The sequence below is a fragment of the Mustela lutreola genome, chromosome 16 (assembly GCF_030435805.1).
Source record: "Mustela lutreola isolate mMusLut2 chromosome 16, mMusLut2.pri, whole genome shotgun sequence".
NCBI classification, from domain to species: Eukaryota; Metazoa; Chordata; class Mammalia; order Carnivora; family Mustelidae; genus Mustela; species Mustela lutreola.
The window spans coordinates 18,309,670-18,328,110 of NC_081305.1; the positions used below are offsets into that span (position 1 = coordinate 18,309,670).

Here is an 18,441-nt window from a genome sequence, read left to right on the forward strand (position 1 = left end):
CCCCGCCCCGGCAGTGGTTGCACCTCCTCGCGCTTTCAGGGAAGACTCTTGGCTCCGCCCCCTTCCTGGGCCCCGCCTCCGTCTGGCTCCGCCCCTCCTCAGCCTGGTCCGTTCCGACCCCGCCCAGACAGCGGAGCTAGTTGAGCCGACGCCGCAGCGGGGCCGGGACGGTCCCGGAGGCGCGGCGTGAGCCAGTGACAAACGATGGCGGGCGAGGAAGACCGTGGAGACGGGGACCCGGTATCAGTGGTGACCGTGCGGGTGCAGTACTTGGAGGACACCGACCCCTTCGCATGTGCCAACTTCCCGGAGCCGCGCCGGGCCCCCACCTGCAGCCTGGATGGGGCGCTGCCCCTGGGTGCGCAGATACCCGCGCTGCACCGCCTGCTGGCGGCTCCACTGAAGGTGAGGAGACCCGGGGAGACTGGAGGCGATCAAAGGTTCATGGCGCCCTGAAAGCCTTTAGGAAGTAACCCTCGGGGAGAGGCTGGAGCGGGTGCGCTTCTGCGGGAAAGTCTTGGGCTGGGGACTCAAGATCCACGCTGCCTTTCTTTCGCGGGACGCCTCTCAAGTTAAGGGAAGCTGAAGAAGGGAGATGGGAGTTTGTGGTCTGCGCCACTCTGGCTGCCGCTCGAAGTGAGGCCCACCTGGGGAGTTGTTCGGGGTCTCTTCGGGGCCTGTCTGCCTGGGTAACCGATCTGGATAAATGGACAGTAGGTGTTTGGGTGGTAGCGGACTAAAAGTTGGAGCCGGGGAAGGACCAGCTTCCACCTGCTTCAGGTGAGGTGAGGCGGGACCAAGAGGAGGGGCGGATCAGGGGGCGGGCCACTGGGGGCGGCCAAGGCTTCCAGCGGTTTCTGGAGGCTGGATTGGGTCCTGCCGGTTAGAATGTTGCCTCCGTAGGTGGGGGCCCTGCTTGGGAGTGCCAGTAGAAGAGAGGCTTCTCGGGGAGAGATGAGTCCCGGGGAACCGGTCCGGCCCGGGACACACCGAGAACTAGCTGGTGTCTGCATTGGTGGAAAAGCCCTTTGAGTCACCGCCCCCACCATCCCGTACTCCAGCCGCAGCGGGCCCACGGCTAGAAGGGAGGGGGCGGGCCGGGCTAATTTTAAACCGCCAGCCTGCCCTAGTTTGCTTGCGTCCCGGATCCGACTCGTGCACAGCGCTGGGAGAGGCCTTTTTCCAGATGGTTGGCCCTACCTCCCCTCCCGCTCCCTGCGCTCAGCCCCCTGCAGGCGCTTTCCGGCGCGCTGGGTTTCCGGACCAGTACTCGGGGAGGCGCATTACCACCCCCACCAGGGTTCCCCGCCAGCCAGTATACACCGAGTGTTGAGGAAAAAGAGAAGGAGTTGGCGGGGTTGCCCCCCCCCCCCGCTATCAGCCTTAGCTGAGGCGAGTTGCGCAAACTTGCCCCCCAGGCCCGGGGTCTCCCCTGGAATGTGCCCCGGGCGCCGGGCCCCCAGCCTGCATTCCTCGCTCTGCGGGCCGGCCCCGCCTCTGAGCGCGGGCGGGAGAGTTGGTGAGATTATCCGCCGGGGGAGTGGCGCGTGTCTGGGCAGAGCCCGGGCTTCAAGGCCACGGCTTGAAGGTTGCAGCACACTGCCCACTTTAGAGTTTTGATGCAACCCCTTTTGCTCACCCTTTTCAAAGGGGCAACCTGAGGTGGGCCTGGAAGGATCACGTCCAGCCCGACGCCACCTTCAATTCAGGATGGGCGCTGGAGAGGGGTGTTAAACCAGGTTCCTGCCTTCGGGCTCCTGGAACTCCTGGTGCTGAAATAAGCCCGGAGCACTACAGAAAACATAGTATTCCTCCCACTCCCCACTCTAGGACAGAACTTAGCCCTAATAGCCTTCTTTCCAATTAGAGGCAGATTTGGGAGGTCAGCAACAGAAAAGAACCCACCCCCTTTTCTTCCCCTCACTTAGGGACCCATCTCCCTGCTGCACCGGGTGCTCTGTACTTCATAGCTAAAGACACTACAGAGCTCAGATGTAGAATGTGTTAAGTATGAACTCCCCACCTCAGGCATTCCTGGTTTCCCCACCTTTAGGATCTCCCAGTTGGTGTACCTGAGGACTACCTATCCCCCACAGGCAGGATATGCTGGTGGGCACACTGAGTTACCACTGTGCCTGAAGCCAGGATTCCCTGGGGCTGGCAGCTCTGCCAGGAATGGTCAGATACACTGTGATGTGCTCATCCCAAATATAAACTGTGACCACAGCCCCAGAATAGAAGGCTGGAGGAAGAAGGGCTGAGAATAGGGTAGGGGCAGGGACATCAGAGGGTTGGGAGAGGGGGAGCAGGGCTGTTCCTTGCAGGAAATATCAACAGCTGGTTCCTCCCCTGCTATAAGCGCATGCCCCAAGGGCACAGACATGACTCAAGCCTGCCTACATAGCCCTAAAGAGGGAAGAGGTGGCCCAGAAACCCAAGCATTCCCATCTCAGGCCTAGAGCAGAAATAATAAGGAGGGGGTCTCCACTCAATACTTTATCCTCTGTACATCTGTTCAACAGGGAAACAGGACACAGTCAAGAGAAGACATCTGCCCTCCCACTCTGGGCACTGACCTTCATCATCCCTGCAGACCCTGCTCCCTCCCTGGGAATGTAGGAAGGCCCAGCCCACTTTCTCTCTGGAGCTCCACCCCACATACCCCATTGGGCTGGGCCTAGCCACTAGAGTTCCCCTGGGGGCTTCCTTTTTAAACCATTTAGAGCTTTCAGATCTGAGAAGGCCTTGCTCATTTCCTCCTAGTCTAGGAGGAAGCTCCTTGCCACAGCCTCTGACTCATCTCCTGGCCTTGGGTGGGAGTGGGAGGGGTGCGGGGGGTGGGGAGGGTCCTGGCAGTGCCTTGGGCCATGCCGGGTGTCCGCAGGGGAATATTACAAGTATCTGTCTTCCCTCAGTGCAGAAACCTCTCAGCCCCAGAACGTGCCCCTGCCCAGGGGAGAACCTGACCCTCTGGCCATGCATTTCATCTCTACCCAGAGCTCTGCTACATTTTGGTATTCTGGGCAGTGCCTCAGGAGCCCCTCTTGGACACCTAAAGGCCCTGTCACATATGAGACAGAGAATTCTTCTCCATGGGTTCCGGGCAGAGAGACCTGAGAGCCGCTCTGATCCTGATGCAAAGGGCCGAGGAGCCCCCTACTTCTAGCAGCAGGGATAGCCCTAGAAATCTGTCCATCACCAGTAACTGTTTCCCCAGCCATGGCTAAAGATTAGAGGAGGACAGGGGTGGCACTGTCCTGGAATATTTTTTGCCCTTGCACCCTCTCTACTCCAGCCTCAGTTTACCTCTCAGGAGCAATGTGGCAAGGGGGCTAAAATGTGAACCTGATCTGCTGGGACAGGGACCAACTGGAGGGGTCTCAGATGAGTCTTAAGGGTAAGATGGGGTGCTCTGGTGATGAACTGAGCGCTTTATTTCCCTGATATGGAGGTCTTTTGGGGAAACTAGAAGACTGGGATATGGACATGAGTCATGGCTTCTCCCAGCTTTCTCTGGGACCACCGTCCATGTCCAATTTACTGGTCATTCTGGGATAGGGAGCCTGAGATGCAGCCTGGTAAGGGACCCCAGGACCTAGGTCCTTGCAGATGTAGGCACGGTTACCTTGGTGTGTATGATGCGTATGTGTTCATTTGTGTTCCCTTGCTACAACTGGAAAGACCAGTTTGGGGTATTTGCAGAGTCCAGAAAACTGAGGGGTGGTCTTCAGCCCTTAGCAACACTACATGCTCCCAAGATCTAGGTCAGTTAGCCCTGGTTCCATTCCTGGTTGTGCAGCCTGGGGTATATTCACTGAGTTTCTGAGCCTTAGTTTCCTCACCTGTAAAAGGATTATCAGGAGAGGGGCACCTGGCTGGCTCAGTTGGTAAAGTATCTATCTGATGCTTGATCTCAGGATCGTGGATTCGAGCCCCACTTTGGGCATAGAGATTATGTAAGTAAATAAAACTTAAAAAAAAAAAAAAAAAGGAATAGCAGGAGAATCAAACAACTAAGCAACCTGGTATGTGACACAGAGGAGGCATAACTAATGTGGATTTCCCTCCTCAAGTCCCATCCATAGTGTCTCATCCAGGAAGTCATGGTCTAGTTGGAAACCCAAGATAACAGTAGAAGGAGGATCTCATGTTTAAAGTTTATTTGTTTGTTTGTTTAAGTAATCTCTACACCCAATGTGGGGCTTAAACTCATGACCCTAAGATCCAGAGTTGCATGCTCTCCAAATGAGCCAGCCAGGCGCCACAAGGGTCTCATGTTTATAGGAAAGCAAAAGAAAAAAGCAGTTAGCAGTGGGGCAGCTGGGTGGCTCAGATGGTTGGGTGTCTGCCTTCAGCTCGGGTCATGGTCTCAGCGTCCTGGGATCCAGTTCCACATCCCGGGCTCCCTGCTCAGCAGGGAACCTGCTTCTCCTTCTGCCTCTGCCTCTGTCTCTCTCTTTCTGTCTCTCATGAACAAATAAATAAAACCTTAAAAAAAAAAAGCAGTTAGCCAAATTATTTCCTAGAAGAGGAGTCCTTCAGCATATAATTCTGCCCTCTGCTCCATCTTCTTTCCCTGCCCCTAGTGTTCGTTCTCACCTGATTTGTAGTTATGAAAAATACTGGGGAGTAGACACCATGGTCCTCTAAGTTTGTTCTTGAATTTAAAGCCATGTGGAGGGACGCTTGGGTGGCTCAGTCGGTTAAGCGGCTGCCTTCAGCTCAGGTCATGATCCCAGGGTGCTGGGATCAAGTCCCCCATCAGGCTTCTTGCTCTGCAGGGAGCCTGCTTCTGTCTCTGCCTCTGCCTGCCACTCTGCCTGCTTATGTGCTCTCTCTCTCCAACAAATAAATAAAATCTTAAAAAAAAAAAAAAAAACCACCATATGGAATGAGTTGGTTTAGGCTGTCAGAAAAGCCTAAGCGCAGAGAACCAAGAGAAAAGTGGGCTGGATGCTGAAGGGAGGGGCTGAGCCTGGGAAGAATGGAGAGGACTCCACTCCAAGACAGACACAGAGAAGCGTGCAAGACAAGAACCAGGAGGAGTCGAGGATGTGGGCCCACATGGGCCCTGTGCTGACCCTAAGCACTGTCAGCAGGATTATTCTGGCCTGGCTCAGCCCCAGGGTGTGAGAAACAAGCCCCAGAGGTTTGGCTCTCAGAATGGTGACCCAAGCAAGGGGCCAGGGGTGTGAGGGACAAGCACCACCCAGCTGGCAGGAAGTCTCTGTTCTTTGCCACCTTAGCCCACCCTCCCCCTTCTCCACCCAGGACAGGCAGCTGGGTTGGGGTGGGGAGGGACCATCCTTGGAGGCTTTGGGCTGGCTGCTACCTCAGGACTTCTCTAGGGAGGCCACTGATGATGGAGCACTTGGCCTTCAGGACCTTACCCAAGTATTATGCAGGCATTCTGGAAGGAGAGAGCCGTTCTCTGCTCACTTGGGATGAGAGCACACAAACGTGCTTGCAGGAGGGGAGGAGAACCTGCTGGAGCCGAGTTTTGTGGGGGTGTGCTTCTTGGACCTGTGCTCCAGCAGGGCATATATATATACCGGACCATGAACCTGGGTGTGGAAGTACGTATCAGGTATAATCTGATCGCCCCCAGTGTTTACCTTCACAGCACTCCACCCCTCTGCTTTGCACTCATGGCACTTATACTTCTACATTCATTTGTAGCCTTTTCCTGAGGCGAACCTGCCTGCCTCTGCTGGAAGGCAGGACAGGCAGGAGCAGTTATCTTCTTCCCTGCTGTGTGTTCAGCACCTCAAACCAGCCTGGTCCATAAATGTTTGAATGAGTGAGCTATTCTATAGATGTGTGATTTGGGGGATCCCTGAAGGAATTTGTTGCTCTGGGGCTGGGGCAGGGTGTGTGGATGTTTCTCTAGAGTCCCAGGATCCTCTAGTCCAAGGTGGAAGGAGATGCAGCTGTGCTTGGATGGGGGTGGGGAAGGCAGGCTGCTGAGTCACCATGTGGGAAAAGGGATCAGGAGGAATGTGGGGTTGCCCTCAGCTGAGCTGGCCCAAGACGGAGCACCCCAGCCCTGGGGCCTTGCCTCCCCATCTCAGGCCTGTTGCTAGTAGGCCCTGGAGAAGATGACTCTGCTCCCAGGGAGGGGAGAGAGGCCAGGCCCGCCCAAGGCGCCCAAGGGAGGGCAGGCAGCCAGGCAGGAAGTGGGACAGAGAACAGGCTGGAGTGTTTGTCCTATGTCCCATGTCCCAGGCGAGACAGGGTGGGGGAGGGGAGCCGGCGGGGAGAGGGGGTGTCACCCAAGCGCCTCAATGCTGAACTGCCAGGAAGGAGCTAGGTCAGGTTCTCAGGTGTGAGCAGGGGTGCAAAGCAGAAACAGGGGTAGGGGCAGGTTCTGGACTCCCTTCCCCCACCCAGGGGACCAAGGGCAGCTGGAAGCCCTTGGACTGGGCCCAGAGCAGGGCAGGGCTGACAGAACAACAGGACAAATGATGGGATTGACTTTCGTAGTAAGATGGAAGCCAGAAAACACCCTGCTTCTCCAGAGGTGGGCTCTCCCTGGGCCATGTTACATCAAAGAGCAGGACCACTCAGTTCAAGGGGACTTTGCTGAGCCCTGCATACTGGCTCTGTGCTACCCCCAGTGCTGCTGCCCTCTCAGACTCTCTGGAGTCACTTCACTAGCCCTCTCTACAGGTACTTCTCAAGAGGCCAGTGTCACACCTGGTAGTGGTAGACTGGAGCCAGGCTCAGGGCGCAGCAGAGATATGTGGGAAACAGACACGTGGGTAGGATGTGTGCCTTGTACAATGCAGGTTTCAGGGACCCAGTGCAGACTGACTGAGTCAGACCCTAAAACCTGGTTTTCAAGAGACCCCTTGGAGGCCTCTGAGGTCCAGCTCCCATGAGGCAGGGCAAAGACCCTGAGGCTTAGAGGGACTTACCCCCATGTATTACCTGCAGTTCCTCACCACCTCGGTTTAGGGAGACAACACACATACCTCTCCCAGCTGGGTTTACACTTTCTCCCTGGGCTTGAATGCTTTGTGGATGCAGCTTATCACCCCAGGGCTGTGAACTTCCTCGAAAGCAGGAACTTCCTCCCATCTTCTCTCTATTCCTCTTCCTTATTCATGTTCATTAGCTCAACAGTGTTTAGTAAGCACTTAGCGTGAGCCAAATGCTGTGCTGGGCTCTGCAGATATGGCATAGGGCAAGACAGACATGGTGCCTGACCCAGAGAACCCATGGTTAGTGGGGAAGAAGAGTAGGGTCTAGGATAGTATCACGCTCTGTGGAAGGCCTCACATGGAGCTGCACACATGGGATGGAATGGGTGGCATAGCATTGGCTAGAGGAGTGGAGGAGAGCGTTCCAAAAAACCATTACCTGATCTGAAACCTACAGACTGGGTAGGTGTTAGCTGGAAGATATAGTACGTGCTAAGGGCCAGAAAGCCTGGCACATTGGAGGGGTGCACTGCATGTAGTAGGCCTGCGAGAAATGGCTGCTGGAGGAATGCGTGGCTGCAGCGCTCCCTGTGGTCTGCCACTCTGCCAGCTCTTTGAGTGGGGGTCGGGAGGTCCTAGGGTCTTCAGACATACCCCTGCCACCTCTTTCCCAGCCCTGACAGCTATTCCCTTTGCCCCCAGCTGGAGGACTGTGCCCTCCAAGTGTCTCCCTCTGGATACTACCTGGACCCTGAGTTGTCTCTGGAAGAGCAGCGGGAGATGCTGGAGAGCTTCTATGAAGAGATCAGGTCAGAGCTGATGGGACGGGGAAGGCAAGGCTGGCCCCCAGCCTTGCTTCCACCAGGGGCTGGCTCAGGAGTCAGCAGCCAGGACACCTGATCTCTAGCCTGGGATATGGGTTACCTTCTGCCACCCCAGGGGACTGTGTGCAAGGGGAATCCCAAGACCTAGCCAGTGTTACCTGATGCCCTGGACTGGTGGGGAGGGGCTCTTGCACATACCTGAGATACCTATGTTTGCACACATCCTCTTGTTAGGAAGGAAGGAGTTGGGCCATGGTTGGCATGTGGAGTGGTCTTTAGCTGCTCTGGTTATGGGGGCAGGGACCCTTGAGGAATGGCCTGGAAACTGCTGACTAGGCTGCTTGATTCCAGCAAAGGGCGGAAGCCTACACTCATCCTGCGTACTCAACTCTCTGTGAGGGTCAATGCCATCTTGGGTAAGTGTATGAGGACATTAGAGTCCGGGAATCCCCCCTCCCCAGCCCCACTGGCTCAATTTCTTTCAGGCCTGTGCTGGACAGTGGACAAGGCACATGGGAGACAGGATGTGCAGCCCCTCCCCATTCCTATCCTGACCTCTCCTTCCAGGGCCAAGGGCTGATGCTGCAGCTAAACTGCGATGGGGGTTGCCCAGAGTCAGGCAGTGGAGGAGGAGGCTGGGGGTTCAAGAGTACTAGAATATTCTTTGGTGGGGGATTGTGTTCCAGTAGAAGAGGGTGTCTGTGCCCCCTTGAGGTTTCCATGTCCACCTACCCCTTGCAGAAAAATTGTATGGCTCCAGTGGCCCTGAGCTGCGTCGCTCCCTCTTCTCACTAAAGCAGATCTTCCAGGTGAGGCCCAGAAGAGGGCTGGGGTTGGGCGTCTAGCCTGAGCCCTGCTTAAACTCCCCTATGGTGTCCCCAGGAGGACAAGGACCTGGTGCCTGAATTTGTGCACTCGGAGGGGCTGAGCTGCCTGATCCGTGTGGGTGCTGCTGCCGACCACAACTACCAGAGCTACATCCTCCGAGGTCAGCCCCTTTCCTCCCTCATGACCCCTGCCTTTGGCAACCCCTACCTGACCTTGTCTTGTCCCTGTGCCCCCAGCACTAGGTCAGCTGATGCTGTTTGTGGATGGGATGCTGGGGGTGGTGGCCCACAGTGAGACCGTGCAGTGGCTGTACACACTGTGTGCCAGCGTGGTAAGTGGCCCTCCACACAGCCTCTCTCTGACCTCAGTCTCCTCTTCTTTAAAATGGGTTGGAATGGAGTAAGTCTAAGGCTCCTCTAAGCCTAGAAGGCTCTCCAGTACCTGGGTCTGGGGCCAGGGTCTTTGTGCCTAGACTTTCCTCTCTGGGTCCAGCCCCAGAAGCCCTTAACCCTCCCCACCAGGAACTGGCACAAGTCTGGCCCAAGCCCCACTCATATGTGGTGACCCCTCCCCCCAGTCCCGCTTGGTGGTGAAAACGGCCCTAAAGCTGCTGCTGGTATTTGTGGAGTACTCAGAGAGCAATGCGCCGCTGCTTATCCGTGCCGTCAACTCTGTGGCCAGCTCCACAGGTGAGAGAGTGTCTCTTCCTCTCCGACCACTCAGAGCCCTCTCTCCTACCTGTCCCTGTATGATCGCTCCCCTTTCTGTGTGTCAGGCTCTCTTCCTTGGGCCAATCTGGTGTCCATCCTGGAGGAGAAGAATGGCGCTGACCCCGAGTTGTTGGTGTACACAGTCACCCTCATCAACAAGGTGGGGGGGGCCCTGAGAAGGGGGGAGAACGAGGTGCCAATTCTAGGCCCCTAAAGCTCCTAACTTCTAGTCTCCATCAGCCTTAGCCTTGCCCTCCCATCCCCACCCTCTAGACACTGGCAGCGCTTCCAGACCAGGACTCCTTCTATGATGTGACAGATGCCCTGGAGCAGCAGGGCATGGAAGCTCTGGTCCAGCGCCACTTGGGCGCATCGGGGACTGATTTCGACCTGCGCACACAGCTTGTGCTCTATGAGGTAGGCTGGGCCATCTGGGCACGGCTGGAGGGGACGGAAGAGGCGCAGTTCCCCAGCACCCCACCCTACCTATGTGGGTCTCAGCGGCTCACATCTGGGTCCACCTCCACTAGAATGCCCTGCGGTTGGAGGATGGAGACATTGAGGAAGCCACTGCAGGCGGGCGGCGGGAACGCAGAAAGCCCTCTTCGGAGGAGGGCAAGAGGAGCCGCCGGTCTCTAGAAGGCGGGGGCTGCCCTGTGCGCCCCTCGGAGCCTTGGTAAGAGAGAACTTGCCTTGGCACATGGGGAGGGGTGGATCTGCCCAGTCGTGGCCTTGTCAGTTGACAGGCCCCACCTCTAGCCCTGCAGGCCCCGCAACTGGCCGCACAGGCCCTGCCTCACCTCGGACAGGCCCCTCAAGCCCAGGGGACCCTGCCTCGAGCCCTGGAGACCCCTCCTCGGCGGTAATCTCCACCTACTCCACTGGCCCCGCCCTGTCGACCAGCCTGGCCCCTAAACCTGCGGGCCCAGCTTCTGGCCTCTGTACCTCGGTGAACCTCTTTCCTGCCATCTCTTTGGGGCCCTCAGCCGACAGCTCCAGCGAGAGGAGCATCTACAAGTAAGCAGGGAGATAGAGACTGCCCCTAGAGTCCTCTCTCCAGCTGTCCCCGCACTCTGAGCCCCTCCGCCTCCTCTGCCCAAACTCCTCTGCCCAAACGCTGCTTTCTCTTTCTTTCCAGACTTCACCAAACTGCTCCTGTTTGGTAAGTGACTGCTGAGGGGTGGGGTTCTGCTCTGACGGGACCCCTTCCTCCTGCTGCTTGTCTTCATCTCTTTCTGGCATTCTACCTGTCCCTGCCCCTTTGTCATCTATCCCCTGGCCCCCCTTGTTTCTCTGTTGCTATCCCTTGACTCTCTTGTTCTGCTCTTTGTCTCTTATTGCTCCCTGTTCTGCTTCATGTCAGTCTCTCCCCTCCATTTCCAGTTTCCTCATGTCCTGCCTCCTCCACACCTCCCCTTCCCGCGGGGGCTGGGAAGGAACCCCTGATATCACCACCCAGCTCTGGGTGGATATGAGCAGCTGGGCTTTGGAGTGGAGCAGGCACCACAATTACCATCTCTTCCTCTCATCCCCCCCACCCAGGGCCCCAGAGAGCCCACCTGTCCCTCAGTCCCCTACTGAGCAGGCCAGGCTGGAGTAAGTACAGAGGCCAACCTGCCAGGCCTGCCACGTGCTCAGGGCTTCAGCATTGCTTCCCCCAGCGGGGGTTCCATGTGCCTCATGCCGCAGAGCTGGGGGACTCTCAGGCCCATGCTCTCCCAGATATATGCCTCCTCTGTTATCCTAGGGGTAGGGAAGCAATTCCATAGTGGTCCCTGTGCTTTGATAGTGACATCTTAACAGCCTCAACCAGAAATGAGGACACAGACTCCCAACCTGGAGCCCATTCTCCCAGGAAGAAGGCAGGATCATAAGCTATCTAGGGTGTCTAGGGTGCTGTATGGTGTGGGGTAAGAGAAACCACCTCGGACTGAGGGAAGGGCAGGGACCAAGGGCCAAAAGAGGCTGGAGGGGCTGAAAAAAGACACTGGATCACGTTCATTATTTCCACATAAACTGAGTGCCTGTTGTGGTAGCTCAGTCAGTAAAGCATAAGCCTCACAAGCTAAAGCCTGTTGTTTACTAGGCCCTTTTCTGGGCATGGGTCATAGCTCTCTGAGCTACCAGGCATGATACAGCTGTCCCCTTCCCCTGCTCTGAGGGTCCTTGTCTAGAACCAAGACAGTGAACATGAACAGCAGCAAGGTTGCAAGTTAGACGTTAAGCAGAACTTCTCCCCATGTTGAACTGGGGATGCTTGGTTGGTACTGACCCTCCCCAGATATGGAGGACTGAACAGGGACTGGCCTTGGGGGGTAAGTCCTGGGTCTGCTCAGCGCATGGACTGTTCCCCTGTGTGTCTGTGTGTGCCTGCAATTTGGGGGCAGTGCCCAGGGGCCCAGTAAGGCATGTACACCACCCTGGGCTAGGTTGGGTCAGACATCCTCACTGATAAGTGCCTCCCTCCAGAGCCCGGTTCCTGGAGAATGTGGCAGCGGCGGAAACAGAGAAGCAGGCTGCACTGGCCCAGGGCCGGGCAGAGACACTGGCTGGGGCCATGGCCGATGAGCCCGATGGACACCCAGGTAAGTAGGCGGGTGGGTAGAATCCACTCGTGTTGCCCTGTTGCTCCACAGAGGGCATGATGCTAACAGCTGCTTCTCTTTTCTAGATACCCGGGAACTATGGGGCTCCCCAGAACCAGGCCCTGCACCCAGAACACCCCAGAGCCCTGTCCCCCGAGGTCTGCTCCGGGCCCAGCGGAGCGTTGAGCCAGAGCCCAAGGTGCCACTGGCCCCACCAAGCCCCAAGGCTGAGCCCTTTCAGGAGTTTCCTATCCGTGTACCCAAGCTTTGCATTGGAGACCTGGACTTCTCAGATCTCGGGGAGGATGAAGACGAGGACATGCTGAATGTGGAGGCTGTGGAGGCTGTGAAAGGGGTCCCACCCCCACCACCCCCGCTGCCTGCGCTCTCTGGAGGCCCCCCGCCTCCTCCACCCCCACCTCCCCCACCCATCAAAGGCTCACTCCCGCCACCTCCGCCTCCGGCTGCCCCACTTCCTCCCTCAGCACCTGATGGTCTAGCCCTCCCCAGCAAGAGGAAGACAGTAAAACTCTTCTGGCGGGAGCTAAAGCTGGCTGGGGGCCACGGAGGCTCTGGGAGCCGTTTTGGGCCTTGCCCCACCCTGTGGGCCTCACTGGAACCTGTCTCAGTGGACACAGCCCGGCTGGAACACCTGTTTGAGTCCCGTGCCAAGGACGTGCTGCCTTCCAAGGTAAACCCACCCTCATCTGTAGGGTAACCCCAGTGGAGACAGGAGGCAATCAGAGCTTAAGAGTCAGAACTGCCTGCCGCTCATTTCCCACATGGGGGAACCGAGGCAAAGAAAGGCATCCAGTCTTGTCCAAGGTCTCTCAACAAGGTATCAGTAGAGCCCTAATTAGAATCTCAACTCATCCCAAGGCCTCACACATCCCAGATCCCTGGTTGTGGGGTGACCCCACCACCTGGCCATTTAGAAGGGGGATTTAAGAGTGCCCTCTTCAATTGTTGCCCCAGCTAGTTCTTTTCCCAATCTCATTACCACCCTTCTCCCCAACCTTAAAGAAAGCTGGTGAGGGCCGCCGGACAATGACCACAGTGCTGGACCCCAAGCGCAGCAACGCCATCAACATTGGCCTAACCACCCTGCCGCCTGTGCATGTCATTAAGGCTGCCCTGCTCAACTTTGATGAGTTTGCTGTCAGCAAGGATGGCATTGAGGTGGGGATACCAGCTAGGGGGGTGGGAGGGAGGTGGGTGGTCTGGCCCTCTCCTTTGGTCAGTGGGCATTTCCTGTCCCTCCAGTGGTGGGCATAGGCTTGGTATTTCTAGAGCAGTCCCCAGACCCTGGGGATCCCCTGGATGACCTAGGGATGAGTCCAAAACAATGCCTAAAGCCTCAGGCCAGGACTGAAGGGACTCTGGGGTGGTGGCTGCATCCTCAGAAACTGCTGACTATGATGCCCACGGAGGAGGAACGGCAGAAGATCGAGGAGGCCCAGCAAGCCAATCCTGACGTACCCCTGGGCCCAGCTGAGAACTTCCTGATGACCCTTGCCTCCATTGGAGGCCTGGCCGCCCGCCTACAACTCTGGGCCTTCAAGCTGGACTATGACAGCATGGAGCGGGTACTTGGAATATGGGGTGGGGCAGAAGGTGGGCCAGGTGAGCATGAGGACCAGGTAATTTGAGAGTCCCTCCATCACCTCCCACTCCAGGAAATCGCAGAGCCACTATTTGACCTGAAAGTGGGCATGGCACAGCTGGTACAAAATACCACCTTCCGCTGCATCCTGGCCACGCTCCTGGCTGTGGGCAACTTCCTCAACGGTTCCCAGGTGAGTGGCAGCACACGAGGGCTGGGGGGCAGGGCCCTGGAGCCAGCTGGGCCCGGGCTCAGATGGAGTCCTTTCAGAGCAGCGGCTTCGAGTTGAGCTACCTGGAGAAGGTATCAGAGGTGAAGGACACCGTGCGCCGGCAGTCACTGCTGCACCATCTCTGCTCCTTGGTGCTCCAGACCCGGCCTGATTCCTCAGACCTCTACTCAGAAATCCCTGCCCTGACCCGCTGTGCCAAGGTTAGCACCAGCCAGAGGCGTGACTAAGCCCAGCCGTGGAAACGAGGGTGTGCTGCTTCCTGGGGCTGGCTCTCCCTCCCCAACAGTTTGGGCTGTTGTGCCAGAGTGTGCTCAGCTAGAGGTGTCTGCGTGGGCTGTGTCCTTGGCCAGAAACACTCTTTCCTCTATTGGCCTGGCTACACACACCTACTGTCTTTGGGTCTCCATTCAGCCACCACTTCCCCCAAGAAAGCTTCTCTGTTCCACATTAGCTTCTCCTGCATTAGACTGTGTGCTTTTGGAGGGCAGGAGGCAGGTCTTGGCTATCTGGGCCCAAGCCAGCTGACCTGACAGAGGCAGCCACAGGTGGTGCCTTTCTGTGGGGGGACAGCATGTGTACCCCCTGCTTTTCCAGGTGGACTTCGAGCAGCTGACTGAGAACTTGGGGCAGCTGGAGCGTCGGAGCCGGGCAGCTGAGGAGAGCCTACGGAGCTTGGCCAAGCATGAGCTGTCCCCAGCTCTGCGTGCCCGCCTCACCCACTTCTTGGCCCAGTGTGGCCGCCGTGTTGCCATGCTGCGGGTAGTACACCGCCGTGTCTGCAATAGGTAGGCACACGGGCCAGAGAGGCAGGACCACCACTGCCACCCTCAAACCCCACGCCGGACTCACCATCCCTCCCTCCCCCACCCTGCCCAGGTTCCACGCCTTCCTGTTGTACCTGGGCTACACGGCACCCGCGGCCCGGGAAGTGCGCATCATGCAGTTCTGCCACACGCTGCGCGAGTTTGCCCTGGAGTACCGCACATGCCGGGAACGCGTGCTGCAGCAGCAGCAGAAACGTGCCACTTACCGGGAGCGCAACAAGACCCGGGGCCGCATGATCACAGAGGTGGGCACCCTTTCAGGTCTGGCCTACCGCGCCCTGTGGCTCCCTTCCCCTCTCCCAGCTCATCCTTCTGTCTTCTGCAGACAGAGAAGTTCTCAGGTGTGGCTGGGGAAGCCCCCAACCACCCATCTGTCCCAGTGGCTGTGGGCAGTGGGCCAGGGCGGGGTGATGCCGACAGTCACGCCAGCATGAAGAGTCTGCTGACCAGCAAGCCAGAGGACACCACACATGGCCGCCGCAGCAGAGGTGGGACCTATGGCCACTGGGAGCAATGGGCTTTGCAGTCACCATGACCTGACTTCCCCATCTGGCCTCCCTTAGGCACGGTCCAGAGCAGCTCCCCAGTCACGCCGACAGCAACAGGGCCCTCCACTGCACCCCCAGAAGAACCCCCAGGCTCCAATTTACCCAGTGACACTTCCGATGAGATCATGGATCTGCTGGTACAGTCAGTGACGAAGAGCAGTCCTCGTGCCTTAGCTGCTCGGGAGCGCAAACGTTCCCGGGGCAACCGCAAGTCTTGTGAGTACTTCCCAAATGCCCACCACCCGCCTTTATTCCCTCAACCCCCTCCAACCCTGCTCTGTCCCTGCAGTGAGACGGACACTGAAGAGCGGGCTCGGAGAGGACCTGGTGCAGGCCCTGGGACTGAGCAAGGGTCCTGGCCTGGAGGTGTGAAGGCCCTGCCTCCAGACACCTACCTACTGGGGCCCCAGCCTGCAGTGCAAGAGACTAGAGAGCGAGGAGGGATCAGCAGAATTCTGGGCCTCTTCAACCCCAGGGCCACTCTGTGCCCAGTGGACAATGCCTTGAGCAGTATTAGCTATGCGTGCGTGCATGCGTGTGTGTGTGTGTACTTGTACAAGTACTTGTATAAGCTCCCTGAATACATGGAGTATAATAAAGTTTTCATAGCCAACCCAAGCGCCTTTTCCTTCTTTCACGGTACCCACCACACTCGGTCTGCAGCTGGAGGCTAGTACCAAAGGACTGTCTCTTCCTGCCTCGCCCTTCCATTATTACCCACACAGCCATTAGCCATATTCTGAGCCATTTATTCAACAATCCTATACCTTAGACTGCTTCTGGGCCCTGGACTAGGCCCTCCTTGCTCCTGGCAGGGGGCCTTGCAGCCTGTGGCCAAAATGTCACTGGCTATAATCGCTTCATCTGCCGCCGCTCCTGTCGGCGCTGCCGTTTCTCATTGTGCTCTGGTGCTGGGGTGCCACTGTCTGCCGTGAACCAAGGACCCAGGACATTCACCCAGAGGAGATAAAGGGCCCGGCCTGGAGCCTAGGACAGAAAAGGGAACTTGAAGCCAGGCACAGGAAATAAAAGAAGGGAAGGGTTAGATGCTCCAGCCCCCTCCTGGAAGCCCTACAAGCCACGCACCAGAAGCCAGAAGGACCAGATGTAGAGGGAGAAGCAGCTGAGCACTTGCACGATGGCTGTCAGTAGGATCACATCTTTAAGGTGCCTGTGGATAGAAGAGAGGCTGAAAGGGCCAAAAATAGTACATGGGCCTCAGTTCATCTCCCTTCTACCCTCTTCAAGTTGTGGGCAGTTGTGGGTCTTGGGCTATCTGGGCCCCAACACCCCAGCCCTGGGGCCGCTCACCTGGGCTGGCAGCGGGGGACACTCACTCTGCCATGCCCTGCTCCATGTTGAGGTCCATTCCACCATCCATCAGGGCCCCATCCTCAGAAAAGGCTGCCCGTGCCATTGAGCTCATAGAGTGGTAGCTGGCCCCATATACTGCCAGACTAAAGGCCAGGGCCATCTGCAGAAAAAGAATGGTATCAAAGGCCAGCCAGAAATGCTATACGCTTATCCACTTCCCAGGATAAGGGACACTTACCCAGGCCCAAAATGAGGCAGATGAGTAGAAGAACACCAAGGTCACAAGACAGTAAATGGCCTGTAAGCAGATATACGATCAGGCTGTGATCAAAAGATACCCTAAACCACGGGCCTTCCTTGACTCTGACCAAGAGTTAGGCCACGCTGTGGAAAGAGACAGTTGTTTCTCTTAGGGTTGGTGGGTGAAAGGGGTCTGTTCCCTGAGTTCTGAGCACCCAGAATCCCCTCTGATATGTCAGCCCAAGAAAGAAGGCCCTGTGTATCCGGGGTGGGATGGACTGGGCTCAAGTCCATCTGACTCTCAAACCCTCCTTTCATTTTTTTATTTTGTTTTGTTTTGACTACTCAGCACTTTCTTTGTGCCCGGATCCATTCTCATTTCTTTCTTTCTTTCTTTCTTTCTTTTTTTTTTAAGATTTTATTTATTTAGAGGGGCCTGGGTGGCTCAGTGTGTTAAGCCTCTGCCTTCGGCTCAGGTCATGATCTCAGGATCCTGGGATGGAGTGCCGCATCGGGGGCTCTGCTAAGTGGGGAGCCTGCTTCCCTCACCCTTCCTGTCTCTCTGCCTACTTGTGATCTCTGTCAAAGAAATAAATAAAATCTTTTAAAAAATAAGATTTTATTTATTTATTTGACAGAGAGAGATAGCAAGAGAAAGAACACAAGCAACAGGAGTGGGAAAGGGAGAAGCAGGCTTCTCACAGAGTGGGGAGACCAACTCGGGGCTTGATCCCGGGACCCTGGGATCATGACCTGAGCTGAAGGTGGACGCTTAACAACCGAACCACCCAGATGCCCCATTCTCATTTCTTTTTAATTCCAGTTTTGAAAACTACACATGGCTGTCACACACCACCCCCACCATGCACACATACACACCAGAGCTGACTGTGGGATCTGGGGTAGGCAAGGAGGTAGGTACTTACATTGGCCCCCAGTATGATTCGCAGATAGAACTTCAGAGTCTCTTTGTTCTCTTCAAATATCTGCTTCTTCCCTCTCGTGCCCACTTTGCCCTTGGGCTGCAGAGGGATGGTAAGATGCTGTCAGAGCCCTCCTCAGCCAGGGTCCTCCTCACCCTCCTCCCCAGTCTGGTCAGGTACAGAATTAAACCTGCACCTAAGCCAGGTCCCCATGGTGCTCAAATCTAGCACAATCCTTGGGATGCCCACCCCTCCTCCAGTCCAACCTGTTTAGGGCTGACACTATCTGTGCAACACCTTTACCGATGATCGCCTCCTGCTCACCCTGGAACAATCCAACACTAGGCTGATTATCTCCCAGCTCTCCTGCTGTGACCCAGCTTTGGGCTGACTACCCCTTCAAGGGGAGCTCCTGAGTGGCACTGAACAGTGCGCCCCTCCAAATCTTGGCTGACGCCCACCCATTTCACAAGCCCCTAAGGTCTCCTATCAGGTCTGGTACAATCTGGTACTGACGCCCACTCCCCTCCCGCACTACTTCTGGTATGGCGACGGGCCGGCTCCATTTCCCCCCACCCCGCTAGCTCTAGCATGGTCTGGCCACTGCATGGCGCCCCCCTCTGGCAGATCCGCTTCCTTCGATGTCCTTCCTCTGTTTTAAGTCTCCCGGACCCGGGAATCTTCTGCCGTTGCGAACCCCGCCCTATCCGCCCTCCTTACCGCCATGGCGCGACGCAAACAACCAGCGAGGAAAACAAGGGAGAGCGACCGAAACCGCGGTCAGTAGGTACCACATCGGCAGTACAGGCACTTCCGGTGCAGACGCAAATCGTCACAACTGTGACGGAAGTGGGGAAGGTCCACTTCCTTCCCAGTACCTCCCCGCA

General features: G+C 56.9%; 2 protein-coding genes across 4 annotated transcripts; one reads left to right on the plus strand and one right to left on the minus strand.

The window, feature by feature from the left end:
- The first annotated feature begins 122 nt into the window (after positions 1–122).
- Positions 123–15,690, plus strand: FHOD1 (formin homology 2 domain containing 1). 3 transcript variants are annotated; one of them, XM_059151707.1, is made up of 24 exons: positions 123–405; positions 7,626–7,732; positions 8,099–8,163; positions 8,489–8,556; positions 8,630–8,735; positions 8,812–8,906; positions 9,153–9,264; positions 9,351–9,445; positions 9,559–9,702; positions 9,816–9,961; positions 10,045–10,302; positions 10,424–10,447; positions 10,828–10,881; positions 11,755–11,870; positions 11,957–12,561; positions 12,894–13,049; positions 13,274–13,456; positions 13,547–13,666; positions 13,744–13,905; positions 14,300–14,490; positions 14,582–14,774; positions 14,855–15,017; positions 15,093–15,293; positions 15,367–15,690. In XM_059151707.1, exons 1-24 carry the CDS (start codon positions 205–207, stop codon positions 15,447–15,449), a joined length of 3,648 nt encoding a protein of 1,215 aa, XP_059007690.1. In that variant the 5' UTR covers positions 123–204; the 3' UTR covers positions 15,450–15,690. The 3 variants fall into 3 exon arrangements, with proteins under 3 accessions (XP_059007690.1, XP_059007691.1, XP_059007692.1); XM_059151709.1 differs by lacking the exon at positions 123–405 and having other exon boundaries at positions 8,048–8,163; XM_059151708.1 differs by lacking the exons at positions 10,424–10,447; positions 10,828–10,881.
- Positions 15,691–15,805: 115 nt separating this feature from the next.
- On the minus strand, positions 15,806–18,416 carry TMEM208 (transmembrane protein 208). Its single transcript, XM_059151792.1, has 6 exons — positions 18,275–18,416; positions 17,558–17,653; positions 16,630–16,689; positions 16,415–16,551; positions 16,164–16,248; positions 15,806–16,064 (listed from the first exon to the last, which is right to left on the minus strand). Exons 1-6 carry the CDS (start codon positions 18,278–18,280, stop codon positions 15,927–15,929), a joined length of 522 nt encoding a protein of 173 aa, XP_059007775.1. The 5' UTR covers positions 18,281–18,416; the 3' UTR covers positions 15,806–15,926.
- Positions 18,417–18,441: the final 25 nt, after the last annotated feature.

What these genes read in the sequence shown, in the direction of transcription:
- FHOD1 (XM_059151707.1), top strand. Translation starts at nt 205, where the DNA reads ATGGCGGGCGAGGAAGACCGTGGAGACGGGGACCCGGTATCAGTGGTG. An exon ending in GTGCGCCCCTCGGAGCCTTG is followed by an intron (nt 9,962 to 10,044) that starts GTAAGAGAGAAC and finishes CCCCACCTCTAG; the next exon opens with CCCTGCAGGCCCCGCAACTG. An exon ending in TCAGCAAGGATGGCATTGAG is followed by an intron (nt 13,050 to 13,273) that starts GTGGGGATACCA and finishes CTGCATCCTCAG; the next exon opens with AAACTGCTGACTATGATGCC.
- TMEM208 (XM_059151792.1), bottom strand. An exon ending in CTGCCTCATTTTGGGCCTGG is followed by an intron (nt 16,552 to 16,629) that starts GTAAGTGTCCCT and finishes CTTTTTCTGCAG; the next exon opens with ATGGCCCTGGCCTTTAGTCT. An exon ending in ATGGAGCAGGGCATGGCAGA is followed by an intron (nt 16,249 to 16,414) that starts GTGAGTGTCCCC and finishes TTCTATCCACAG; the next exon opens with GCACCTTAAAGATGTGATCC.